This window comes from Bufo gargarizans, chromosome 1 (genome assembly GCF_014858855.1).
Source record: "Bufo gargarizans isolate SCDJY-AF-19 chromosome 1, ASM1485885v1, whole genome shotgun sequence".
Taxonomy (NCBI): Eukaryota; Metazoa; Chordata; class Amphibia; order Anura; family Bufonidae; genus Bufo; species Bufo gargarizans.
This window is the reverse complement of record NC_058080.1, coordinates 347,896,872-347,911,006: the sequence shown is the minus strand read 5'-3', so window position 1 is coordinate 347,911,006 and position 14,135 is coordinate 347,896,872. Positions and strand designations below refer to the sequence as shown.

The window sequence follows — 14,135 nt, the reverse complement described above, 5'->3', positions numbered from 1 at the left end:
CAACCTGCCAGAAAAATAACCCCCAGCCACATTTCCGGAGCCCCCTGTTGCCTCTCCCGATTATAGAGGTCCCGTTCGAGCGAATCGCTATGGATCTCATAGGCCCTGTACCGAAGTCCGTTAGAGGGCACCAACACATCTTGTTCATCCTCGACTACGCCACTCGGTACCCGGAGGCGGTCCCACTGCGACATAGATCAGCCAAACTCATAGCTAAGGAGTTAATGTAGGTGTTTTCCCAAGTGGGACTACCTAAAGAGGTTTTAACTGACCAAGCGAACCCTTTTATGTTCAAGGTCATGAGGCAACTCTGTAAGTTGCTCCACATAAAACCGCTACGGACATCCGTGTATCATCCGCCAATGGATGGCCTGGTGGAGAGATTTAATCAAACATTAAAAAACATGTTAAAAAGAATGGTGTCTAAGGATGGGAGGGACTGGAACCTTCTTCTGCCCTATCTCATGTTCGCAGTGCGAGAGGTGCCCCAGGCCTCTACTGGGTTCTCGCCCTTCGAACTGCTATATGGCAGACACCCCTGCGGTCTGTTTGACATAGCCAAAGAAGCATGGGAACAACAACCCACACCGCACAAAAGTGTTATTGAGTATGTCACCCAGATGCAAGGATGGATGGAGACAGTGTTGCCTCGGGTCAGGGAGGATATGGAGGCAGCGCAGCAGGCCCAGAGTAGGGTCTATAATCGACAGGCTTGGGTCCAGAACTTTAACCCGGGTTACAAATTACTCGAGAAAGTGGGAGAGGTAAATTACAAGGTACACCAGCTGGGACGGCGATAGCCGCAGCAGGTGTACCATATGAATTTACTAAAACCATGGAAAGATAGGGAGTCCTCTACTGAAGACAGCCCGTGGCCAGGTTTTGTAGGAGAAAAGGTTTTGGCTCCTCGGTCTAATGCAAGAGAAGCAGTTGCCACAGTAAAAATTGCTGACAGCCTCTCCTCTAAACAGGCTCAGGAAGCCAGGGAGTTCATTAGTTGGAACACGGATGTGTTCTCGGACCTCCCTGGACGCACTCCCATAATCCAGCATGACATTGTTACTGAGCCTCAGGCAAAAGTCCAGTTAAAACCATACCGGGTACCCGAGACTCTGAGACAAGCCATTGCAGAGGAAATGTAGCTATTGCTGCAACTAGACGTCATTGAGGAGTCCAAAAGTCAATGGGCCAGTCCGATAGTGTTAATACCCAAGCCGGACGGGACAAGACAGTTTTGTAATGATTTTCGCAAACTAAAAAAAAATCTCCAAGTTCGATGCATATCCCATGCCCCAAGTAGATGAGATTATCGAGAGGTTAGGACAAGCCCGATATTTTTCTGTTTTGGACCTCACGAAGGGCTATTGGCAGGTGCCCTTAACGGAGGCTGCCAAACAGAAAACTGCCTTTGTCACCCCTGAGAGGCTGTATCAGTATAAAGTGTTACCCTTTGGTCTGCATGGTGCCCCCCGCCACGTTCCAACGACTCAGGGACATTGTACTTGGTCCACATCTTCAGAACACGTCGGCTTACCTGGATGATATAGTCATCCACAGTACCGACTGGGAAAGACATCTACCCAAAGTGCAGGCTATAGTGGACTCCCTTAGGAAGGCTGGACTGACCTCTAACCCAAAGAAATGCGCGTTAGGGTTAGAGGAGACTAAGTACCTGGGGTACATCATTGGACGTGGAGTTAACAAACCCCAAGTGAATAAAATAGCCAATTTGGAATTGGCCACGACCTGTCAATACGAGGCAAGTAAAATGGTGGGCTATTATGAGGTTCCTTCCCCATTTTGCCACTTTAGTGGCTCCGTTGACAGGGCTCTTGAAGGGACGGAAGTCCGTGTGATGCACGATAATGACTAGGCGGAAGAGGCTTTTTCCGCATTGAAGTCGGTCCTGTGCGGTTTTGGTGACGCCTGACTTCAAGGGGAAGTTTGTGGTACAGACTGATGCCTCCTGAAGTAGGCCTCGGAGCTGTACTCTCTCAGGAAATCAATGGGGAGGAACTTCCCATTGTTTTCCTGAGCTGCAAACTCACCCCAGCCGATATTAGGTACAGTATAGTGGAGAGGGAGTGCCTGGGCATCAAATGGGCATTCGAGTCTCTCTGATATCTGTTGGGAATAAAGTTCTGTCTGGTGACCGACCACTCTCCTCTCAAGTGGATGAGCGGGTCACCAGATGTTTCTTGTCATTACAGAACTTCAAGTTCTCAGTGGAACACAGGGCAGGCCGCTTGCAGGGAAATGCGGATGCGGATGGCAAGTGTTCACCCCCCAGGGTTGAACAAAGGGAGATGTATGTAGGAAGGTGCAAGGGTCCATCGTTGACGGAAGGTATGTGTCACCGAGGTTCCTGGCCTCGGTGAAGTAAGAGCCAGTATTTTCAGGCGTTAATGGCAGCTAATGCTGACTGGCACTTTGCTTTTTTAGTATGGCTGTATAGCTGATCCAGGACGGCTCTTACTGGGAGTAGTCAAAGTGCTGGGTGGGTGACTACTCCCCACGTTCCAGGACGGGTGTTGACTGGCCTATAAAAAACCCACCTACCAGTGTCAGCTGGGATTGATTAACTCTCTCTGACATAGGAGCTCTGGCAATTGCTGGTGTGGGAACTGAGCCCTGTGCTGGGCTGAAAAGCTGAGACCTGTGTGTTGGGAGAGCAGGCCACCTGCATTTGGACTGCTGGAGGCAGAACTGCCGACAAAGTGACTTTTTGTTGTTATGCATAAACTTTGTACTCGGTGTGAACAAACACCAACCCTGCAAAGAGTGTTTTTTGTTTGTCCTTATGTGTGAATAAACACAGACACACATTTGAATTACGAACCTGTACTTTGCCTCTGTACTGCACTCGCTTATCCCAACTACCAGAGCGAATCCCCACTATATACAGGTCCTTCTAAAAAAATTAGCATATTGTGATAAAGTTCATTATTTTCTGTAATGTACTGATAAACATTAGACTTTCATATATTTTAGATTCATTACACACCAACTGAAGTAGTTCAAGCCTTTTATTGTTTTAATATTGATGATTTTGGCATACAGCTCATGAAAACCCAAATTTCCCATCTAAAAAAATTAGCATATTTCATCCGACCAATAAAAGAAAAGTGTTTTTAATACAAAAAAAGTCAACCTTCAAATAATTATGTTCAGTTATGCACTCAATACTTGGTCGGGAATCCTTTTGCAGAAATGACTGCTTCAATGCGGCGTGGCATGGAGGCAATCAGCCTGTGGCACTGCTGAGGTGTTATGGAGGCCCAGGATGCTTCGATAGCGGCCTTAAGCTCATCCAGAGTGTTGGGTCTTGCGTCTCTCAACTTTCTCTTCCCAATATCCCACAGATTCTCTATTGGGTTCAGGTCAGGAGAGTTGGCAGGCCAATTGAGCACAGTAATACCATGGTCAGTAAACCATTTACCAGTGGTTTTGGCACTGTGAGCAGGTGCCAGGTCGTGCTGAAAAATGAAATCTTCATCTCCATAAAGCTTTTCAGCAGATGGAAGCATGAAGTTCTCCAAAATCTCCTGATAGCTAGCTGCATTAACCCTGCCCTTGATAAAACACAGTGGACCAACACCAGCAGCTGACATGGCACTCCAGACCACCACTGACTGTGGGTACTTGACACTGGACTTCAGGCATTTTGGCATTTCCCTCTCCCCAGTCTTCCTCCAGACTCTGGCACCTTGATTTCCGAATGACATGCAACAGTCCAGTGCTGCTTCTCTGTAGCCCAGGTCAGGCGCTTCTGCTGCTGTTTCTGGTTCAAAAGTGGCTTGACCTGGGGAATGCGGCACCTGTAGCCCATTTCCTGCACACGCCTGTACACGGTGGCTCTGGATGTTTCTACTCCAGACTCAGTCCACTGCTTCCGCAGGTCCCCCAAAGTCTGGAATCGGTCCTTCTCCACAATCTTCCTCAGGGTCCGGCCACCTCTTCTCATTGTGCAGCGTTTTCTGCCACACTTTTTCCTTCCCACAGACTTCCCACTGAGGTGCCTTGATACAGCACTCTGGGAACAGCCTATTCGTTCAGAAATTTCTTTCTGTGTCTTACCCTCTTGCTTGAGGGTGTCAATGATGGCCTTCTGGACAGCAGTCAGGTCGGCAGTCTTACCCATGATTGCGGTTTTGAGTAATGAACCAGGCTGGGAGTTTTTAAAAGCCTCAGGAATCTTTTGCAGGTGTTTAGAGTAAATTAGTTGATTCAGATGATTAGGTTAATAGCTTGTTTAGAAAACCTTTTCATGATATGCTAATTTTTTTAGATAGGAATTTTGGGTTTTCATGAGCTGTATGCCAAAATCATCAATATTAAAACAATAAAAGGCTTGAACTACTTCAGTTGGTGTGTAATGAATCTAAAATATATGAAAGTCTAATGTTTATCAGTACATTACAGAAAATAATGAACTTTATCACAATATGCTAATTTTTTGAGAAGGACCTATATATATATATATATATATATTTTATATATATGTTTAGATTATTTCTGACGTGCACATATACATACGTGTGTATATATATATATATATATATATATGTTCTGAAACAGGTCAACCAGATAGTCATGCCTTTATTCATGCTGCTGTGATGAACTACTGTATGCCATAAGCATTATTTTTATGACATTTTTCTAATAAAGTCCAATTTTTATCAAGTGGAGTGGTGCTGAGCTTTGGGTACACTGTATAGCATGCTTCACTGAGGTGTGGGAAGAGAGACAATGTTACTGCTAGTGGGAAAGGGGTGGAAAAGGGGGCAGTATTGCTATCAGTTTCGGAGTGGTGTGTATATATCAGGTCCGCTTTGCCGTCTCTCCAGCTCTATAAACCAGGGGTAGTAGCACTTCTCAATTTCCACAATGTAATTAATCACATGAATGTATATATGCATAGTCGGACCCTCCTTTCACCCCTCTGTACGCTTAGAACAGATATTTTTCCAATATTGAAAGCTGCTTCAGAGACAGACACACTGATGTCTACTTACGCAGTTTCAGTGTGCTTTTGCATATCAAAATATTGCAGTTCACAGGTTTTCTTTAATGGGCAACCGCATACTTCTCCCACTCCTTCCGGCACACCTTGGCTTGGAAATAAAATGCCTTCGATAGTTACAAATATTACAATATTCTACTTACACGTTTAACATGCAAAATTGTATAGCATATAATCACTGGTAAAAAAAACCCCCAAAAAAACGACCCGGGCTTAGCCTTGCTTCCTCAGGGTTTTAAAATTAAAAGTCCAGCTCTGGCCTTTATGGCCTTCCTCTTCCTTTTTCTCTTATAAAAAATCATTTTATTCCAGATAACATTAAAAGGAAACATTACCAAAACATTTCCATGTTAGAAAAAGACAGAAATACATTTAATACAATATATCCCTATATTTTATTATATACTATATTTCACATAATAAGTCAAGTGGAGACCAGAAGAAGTGCTACTACCCCTGGTTTATAGAGCTGGAGAGAGGTCAGCGCAGTCCTGATATATACACATAATTCTGGAAATAGGTGGAAGGACCTAACCCCAGCGCTGTTCTGCAGTGTCCAAAGTGTTGGACTCAAAGTAAGGTGTTTTGTATTGTATTTTCCAGTTTGTGAGTGGTGGTTAAGGGGGCAATGCTGATGGCAGTGGGGGGTCGGGTATTAGGATGACAATGCTGCTGCCAGTGAGGCAGGGGTGGAAAGGGCGACAATACTGCTACTAGTGAGGGAAGGGTGTCAAGGAAGAGAGTTCTGCTGCCCGTGGGGAAGGTGTGGGAAAGGGAACAAAGCTGCTGCACTGTGTTATTTGTTCTGCACTGTAGTATTTCACATTATTGGGACAGTATTTTGAACTGAAGGTGGTATCTGTTTGGCACATCTGAGGAGTTTGTTTGTGCAATATTTTGGTATTTGTTTAGTGCTGCTTTAGAGTTATGCTGTGCTGCATCATGGTGTTTGGCCCTTACAGGGAGAAATTTGGTACTATTGGCACTTTAGTAATTTTTTTTGCATGGGGAAGCTGTCTTGTGCCACATTGCGGTTTCTTATGTGCTGCACAATAGTACTTGTGTGATTTCGTGTGTTTGCTGGTGAGGCCCTGGCAGCACCATGGATTTGCTAGTAAGGCCTGAGTAGAAAAAGTTTTAGAAGCCAGAGTGTCAAGGGAACTTTTAAATTAATGTCTTTTATTCACAGCATCATCTGCCCTGATTAACATGTGAGGGTATAGGGTAAGTTAGGTAAGCTAGCAGGCATGTAATCAATACCAGGCAGCAGCTCCACTTTATCTGTGACATGGCAGACAAGGATAACAACTATCTGCTAGTGATTTAGTATAAAGGAGGGGTCTACAACGCAAATGGCTGATTTTGCTGGGAAAAGCTCCATAAATGTATTGGACATGAGGCTCTAAGAGTACGGTGTGGTTTTTAAGTGTCACCTGAGGCACGCTTTGAAACTACAAAATATATTTTCTTGACTGCTTTATTTATAAAAGGGCTAATGGCTTCCTTTAAACCAATTAAGTTAACACAACTATATTACAGGTTAAGAGTACGCCCATAAATTCAGAGCCAGAATAGCAGCATGTTTGGTGAGCATTGCCTGTGACTAGCTTAGGAAAAAGCCTGCCGAGCTCTCCTGAATCGCTCTGCCCAATCATAGAGCTGTGCAGCAATGCATTTATAGATGCACAGTCTTCTCTATCCCCTCCCTGCACTCTTCTCTCTGATCATTGCGGTGAGGAAACAGGAAGCTGAACTGTCAGTTTTCATCCTCCTGTTACAGCGGAGCCTGGAAAAGTGAGTAACCACTGGACCCCAAGTACAGTATATCCCTCCACCAAGGATCTTAAAATTAACAGCTTGTTTGTCATAGAGCACTAGGGATCCTTACATTAACCCCCATACTGCCCTAGACCACCAGATGTGCTAACATTTATCCCTTTACTGTTCTGAACCACTCAAGATCTTAATATTTATCCTTTCACTGCTGTAACCACCAGGGTTACTAGAAATACCCCCTTACTGCACCAGGTATTCTGACATCAACCACTTAATTGCCTAAGACCACCAGTGATCCTTACATTAACACATAATCTCTTCAATGCTCAAGACCACCAGAGATATTAGAAGTAATGCTGTTTACTGTACACCACCAGGTATTAACCCATTCACTGCTCTAGACCACTAGGGATACTGGCATTAACCCCTTTGATGCTCTTTCATACTATTTGCGTGGATGTTATGTGCCCCAGTGTTGCTATATAGCTATTCGTTAGAGCACTGTATGTTAATATTTAATTAATGTGGTTATGTACTGCCTGCCTTGGAGCAGAGCACAGATCTAAAAGAGCCCTAGTCACTTGCTTCAAATACTTCTATAGAAAATTATTCAGCATTGAGTAATTTTTTGTGAATTTGGTATTCATTTTATAGTCTAACATTAATCTTCACTAGGTAAGTGGCACTTGTTTATCCGTTGAGGTGCCTATATACATAACAGTGATTTTTGAAGAAACATACTTGGCGATCATTGCGTGTATGTTACTACAATTATTTTCTTGTAACGGATTAAGAACTGGCTTTACATTTTTAATGGCTGTTAGTAATTACACAGTACAATGTTTTCATGCAATCAGTTATTAAATGTAAAAATACACATTAAACAATATTTTAAATCATTTCCCATATAGAAAATAATTTGATCATTTAGGATATCTCGCTGTGTATGCTTTTTTTTAACCAGAAGGAGTCATTTTGGAAAGCTGACAATAGGCAACATTATTGAAGAGGGTTTGTATACCACAGCAGTCTGCACTGTAATACTAAAGCGGTTGTCCTGGATTTTTTTTTTTATTATCCCAGTCAGTAGGACCTATAAAGAGTGGGTCACGTGCCTCTTAGGGGCACACCATTGTCATTGGAGGACAGTAGTGCATGTGAACCCATCTGTGCTGATGTTGACAATCTGGCAGCTGGAACTTCATAGGTCGTGCTGGCAGTGACTGATCCAGGGCCTGGTCTCGGGAGAGGCACACACTGTCACTGGCACCACCGCAGTTGTCTGCAACCCGGGAGGTGAGGTCCCGTCCCTGTCCCGACTCCCGCACTCCTCTGTTTTGGGCTTCCAGTTCCCGAGCCTGGAACCTGGTGGGCGGGCCAAATTAGAACGGCGCCGGCTTGTACTGGCTTGATTATGGCTGGCTAGCAGTAAAATGCACGGGGAGGGGGGGGAAAGAAGGGACAGGGCGGGCCACCAATGTTGCTGGCGCCGCCGCGCCAGTGTATGTGGAAGGGCCCTGGAAAACTTATTAAAAAGGACCTTTTATGGGTCCAAACATTGTAAGATAACTATCTGTATATGTAGCGTGGCGCCCAGGGATCTCACTGCACTTACTGTTATCCCTGGGCGCCGCTCCGTTTGCCCACTGTGGCCCCGTTACCTTCTCCCACGCTGTATTGTAATTGCTACTATTGGAACACCAGGGAGGAGTATGCCCTGTTTCTCCCTGGGCGTTCCCTCTCCCTGACTGTAGCGCTGTCCAATCGCAGCGCAGAGCTCATAGCCAGGAGAAGGTAACAGGGCCACAGCGGGCGAACGGAGCAGTGCCCACTCTCTCACTATATTCTCGGGGGGGGGGGGGGGGCAATTGACCCGTTGCCCCCCCCCCCTCCCCCCTGGATCCGCCAGTGCCTGCTGGGGGGAGGGGGGGGGGGAAGAAGGAAGGGGGGGGTTAAAAATTAAAATCCCAGACAAACTTTGTCATTATAATTTTATAGGCAATATGTTAAAGTGTAACTGCCGTTCTATTTTTATTTGTGTAATGTATAGGGGCAGTGATGTTGACCATTTTTGTAATATACTTTAATTACTGAAATCATACATTTCTATTTGAAAAATTGCTCTAAAGTGGCCCATTTTGAGCCTTAGCAATGCTCCTCTGTTTTCTGTTTACATAACAGTGGAGACTTACTCAACACTGTGTTATGTAAACAGAAGATAGAGGGGCTTTGCTAAGGTTCAAAATGGGCCACTTTAGAGCAATTTTTCAAATAGAAATGTATGATTTCAGTAATTAAAGCATATTGCAAAAATGGTTATTGTCACTGCCCCTATACATTACAAAAATAAAAATACAATTACATTATTTAATTTAACATACAGTGCTGGATTTTCTTCAGATAAAGGGTACATAACAAAGTGGCACAACTATAGCACCCAGGCTATTTGGTTGTGATGGATTAGCCACATCTCATATGGAAGCCTACTTTTTAAGCATTTACAGTATATTATGATGTGCATTGACATCCTATTTATAGTTTTTGCAAATGCCACTCATACTGACTGATATGCTAGTGTGTCACACAATCTCACATCTCACAATAGACAAACACAAAGTGAATGTCTTTGTTGTTAATGTAACCCACTATGTGTTCTTGTGAATGTGAAAAATAGACATTAAAAAACAAGTTGTTTTTATTTCTTTATTTACTGTTCTTTGCAGATTCTGGTCTCAGCAGTCCCCTCAGTGACCATGAATTTGAAAGTTAGTTCCTGTCTGTTTTGTTTCCGTTTTTTTGTGCTTCAATTGCTGTTCAACTTTTTCTTTTTCCTTTTTTTCTTTCCTTTTGTTTCATTTCTTTATCTTTTCTTTTGTTCTGTTATTTAATTTTGTGTCCCTTAAGCTTTTCACATAACATCTTTTTACAACAACATTTCTGTGCCTGTCTCTGCAGTTCTGCAGTTTTGGATAAAAAGTGTCTATTGTGCAGATTGATGCTATTATGCCATTGAGTTTGTCTGACAATGTAAATCGAACCAGCTTTCCCATTGATGTGTAATACTTAAAAGGGTATTCCAGTTGTGACAAGTTATCCCCTATTCACATGATAGGGGATAACTATTAGATCTATGGGGACACCTACTGCTGGGACCTCATACCCCTCAGGTCCCCCTGAAATGAATAGAGGCAGGTCAGGCATGTGCACTGCCACTTCTGCAGCTCCATTTATCTCGACAGGAGTTTTGAAGACAGCCGAGTACAGCACTTGGCTATTTATAGAATGCACATGCCACTAAGTTCATTTTTGGGGCCTCATAGGGGTACAGGGTCTCTATTTGTGCGATCATTGGTGGTCATGGTAACAGGGGATAACTTGTCACACTTGGAATACCACTTTACCTCAATTCCATATTATCAGTTGTCTTTGTTACATTGTGCTGCTGAAAAAAGTGATTGATACCTGAAACAGTTCTGTAATTAAGAGCTTTATAATAGTCTTTTGGAAGGTCACAAATATATATAAATACACTGAGATAGTCTTAACTTTAAGTGCCGTACCTGTCACTACTGCTGTACAGTTGCATAGAAATGAAATACTTTTGTTGTATCTCCCACTGAGATTTAACATTTGGATCCATTGAACGAGCTCCAGAAATGTGAACATGTATATGTTTTCATTTTCTTTTAATTTGCTACCATTTAAATGTCCTCTTTTCCTGTGTCTGCACCCATAGACTGTGTGTGTGTGTATAGATGTGTGTATATATATATATATATATATATATCTATACACACACACACACACACAATCTGCCAGTCTGTGACCATGTATGTTTCTAGTCATAAACACATTGGCCAGTGTCCATAATGTTGTTTTTATTTCAAAGTTCACAAAACTAGATACAATGGGCAGTATTAAGTAATTTCTTTACCATGTCATTCAGCAGTGCCATTTGCATGCATCATTTGTAATTACTGAACATTTCAAATCAGAATAGTTGAAGTATACATCTGATCTAAATATTGTAAATCCTAATGTACTAGGCTAACTGAAGGCAAGAATTGCATTTCAAAAACGAAAGATAACAAACAACTTTGCTTGGTATATTATATTCTGGGTAGATTTTGTGGCATTTATTCTGATTATTACTCTTTGCTTTAGCAACACAAAGTGACATAGAGCATAAGATGACCAGTGGTTGTAGTGTGGTAGTTGGTATTGTGTGATGTACCTTTATAATAATAAACATATTCCATTTAGACACTGGATCTGTGTATTGATTGTTCACTTGCTGGTGTTGATTGATTCTTTTGCCACTTGCAACATGAACGGGGCTCGAAATTCTCTATGGCAGACATTTCCTTCCATTTTTGACATGCAGAATCTTTCATGTTCAAGCCCACTTCTCATCTCATGTTTCAGGAATCAATTGCAGGACTAGTAGTTATGGAAAAGAAACCTATAAGGCTGTTGTGATGGTGCCCCAGCCAATTTAATGAGCTCTTATAGTACTGTGTTAAGTAAAGTAAAATCTAAGACAGGTTTGAAGGCAAGGTCTTTGTTTCAGAGTTATGGTCCTTTTACATGGACTGATAATCAGGCCAATTATCAGGGATAAGCATTTGTAGAAAAGCTCGATCTTGAAAATTGACCTGTGTAAAAGGTGTTGGCAATCACCCAATCAGCAAGCCAACACTCATTCATTAAGTGATTATGTCTTTTTACAGGCACTTAAAGTCATCCGTTCATGTAAATGTACCTTTTGGCTGAACGGGTTCTCTGTCATAGTCCTCAGAGAGCCCTTAATAGACGAATTTTAAATATATCCTTATCTGGGTATGGATGACTTCATTACTGATGTTAAGACAGGACGTGTCGGAAATAGTACGATTGCTAATTAACCTAGCTGTGCTGACAATCAAGTCTTTTGAAAAAGCATGTCAATTGGTCTCTTAGGGTCAGGAAAGGGCTGTGGAGCCATTACCTTAACACCGAGCAAATCTGTGAAATCCATAGTCTGCCCTGTTCTGACATTTCTTATATCTTTCATTACTTCATTTCTTTCCCAGTTCCTGATAAACTATTGCAGCCATCCTAATCCCCAATGTCTTTATGTACTGTAATTTGCTTGGGGTACAGTCACAAAAGTGTATTTTCTTAATTAAATGCACTGCATGATCTGAATTGCAGTAATGGTGGCCACACAGTGCCCAGAGTAAAATAGAAGCTGATTTAGGTTAAATAGCTCTCTCCTGAACTTAAACTGATCCTGATACAAAAGCAGGTTTACCTAAAAAGATTATAGTAACCATGAACCTATCATGTCAAATTCTTTCTTCTTCCAAATCCTGGGATCAGTACAGTTAAAGAACATTTTTGTTTAAAATTCCTTCCTTATGTTTCTGTGCAAATCACTTTAGAATCATATATCAAAGAATGTAAGAATATTTTACTCCAATACCTAATGATCCTCCTGAATTTCATCTTTTCTCTTAATAAAATGGCTCCCAGCCACATAAAAAGCTGGTTCCATATGATTAAAATGGAAATTTGATTTAACTTACTCGAAAGGTGCCTCAGTTTTAAGGCTGTATTACACAGTCCGATGTGGCAGACGATTGTTGGGAGGGCAGCGTTCCTTCCCGGCATTCACCTGCATAGCTAGCAGAGTAGATTGCTGATGTTACATAAAGCGATCTCCTACGCAGCATGGGTGGAGCGATGCTATGCCATCGCTCATGCCCATGCTGTATAGTGATTTGCCGGCAGCAGATCATTATTAGACACCATGATCTGCCGGCTGCAAACAATTATTTTTTAACACGTGAAAAATTTGGATTGGCCACTGATTGATGCTCATTCATTGGGCAATCAACGGCAGTATTACACTGCTAGATGGTATCTAACGATTGTTCATACATCAGCAGGTATAATACACGCTTTAGTGTCTGTCCTCACTACCACATTGAAGGGGCTGGCTTTTTGGCTCTATTAGCTAAGTCAGCTCCCTTCTCTATTACAACTGATGCAGAGTCAGAGAAGGGGACAGGTTCAGCTAATGAACTGAACCATGCAGCCAGCCCCCTTCAAGCACATTACCAAGACCGGGAGCCTGTGTTGTAACAATCCTGTAAGAGAAGGTTCCCGGACCATGGAAGGGCACTAAAATATGAATATTGGGGCAGCTTGCATAATTAAATTATATTTGTAAGTATAATCAATTTCCATTTCAAACACATTGAAATAACTTTTTATGTGGCTGAACAACCCCTTTAAGATAGAATTGGTAATCTTCCTCTATATGGTGACTGTTCCATTAGAGTGAACTCACATTCACTGCTGGCAAATGATTGACATGATTAGTCTAAATGCATTAATCGAAAGCATTTTTTTTTACAATGCAACCCTATGGTGACATATGCCACTATATGACATCCTTCTGAGGCACCCTTTTAAGCTATATGTCGTGTATATATTAAATGTGGGACACAAATGTAATGTGAACACAGCCTAATAGAAACATTTTGAGTTTGTATTAACCCTTCATTTTACCATAGGTGTTGTGTGCCCCTAGATAAGATGAATAATAAATACAATATTTCTCCAACTACTGCTTCTCATTACTCACATTACTGCTCATAGTCCCCCACCAGCCTTTGTTTACATGACAACAAAAATGACAAGCTGTAAAGGCAGATGACCAGTTCAGCCAATCCCTGGCATGCCATAATTTCTGATATGTAAACAAAGACCAGCTGAGGACCATAGGAGTATCTGGGTATTAAACTGGTGATTAATGGGGTTTATGTTATTTTATTACATATACTGCTGCCAGACTTCTCTTATTTCTTGGACTACCCCTTAACAGTTTTGCCCGAACTCTGTTCAGCCTTTGAGAGAAGGACCTAACAGTTCAGCTAGAGCAAAACCTTATGCAGATCAACACCTTTAAGTTTAAATGAGGTCACCAAGGGGTTAAAATGCACCTGAGTTGTGCACCAACTATATTTACTTTAGACATAAATTCAAAATCTACAATAAAAAAGTGAAATTTTCGGGAGGATTTCCATAATTATAATGTCACAATTGGGGGGTTTAAGGGATTGTCCAGGCATTTTCTCACTTTTCGCCATGGCAGCTGTCTGACCCACTGCAAATATTGTGCCTGGGTCCCATTAGAATAGGACCCATGCACAATTCTTACTGCACATCAGACTCTTGCCTGAGCGACTGACCTGCCCAGAGTCCATTGTGACTCTTTACTTCTGAAGCCATGACAGTATGTCTACACAACCGTTTTAGTGTCACTGCGAATAATGATTCATTTACATGT

General features: G+C 42.2%; 1 protein-coding gene across 18 annotated transcripts in view; it reads left to right on the top strand.

Moving 5' to 3' along the window:
• PTPRS (protein tyrosine phosphatase receptor type S) overlaps positions 1-14,135 on the top strand; it is a 580,801-nt gene that overhangs the window by 357,375 nt on the left and 209,291 nt on the right. For 12 of the 18 annotated variants that reach the window (XM_044268351.1, XM_044268317.1, XM_044268294.1 and 9 more), the window contains one exon: positions 9,523-9,564. The exons of the other annotated variants lie outside the window; for them this stretch is intronic. In XM_044268351.1, the coding sequence (XP_044124286.1) occupies positions 9,523-9,564 (42 nt within the window). The remainder of the gene's footprint in view (positions 1-9,522; positions 9,565-14,135) is intronic. 18 annotated transcript variants of the gene reach the window in all.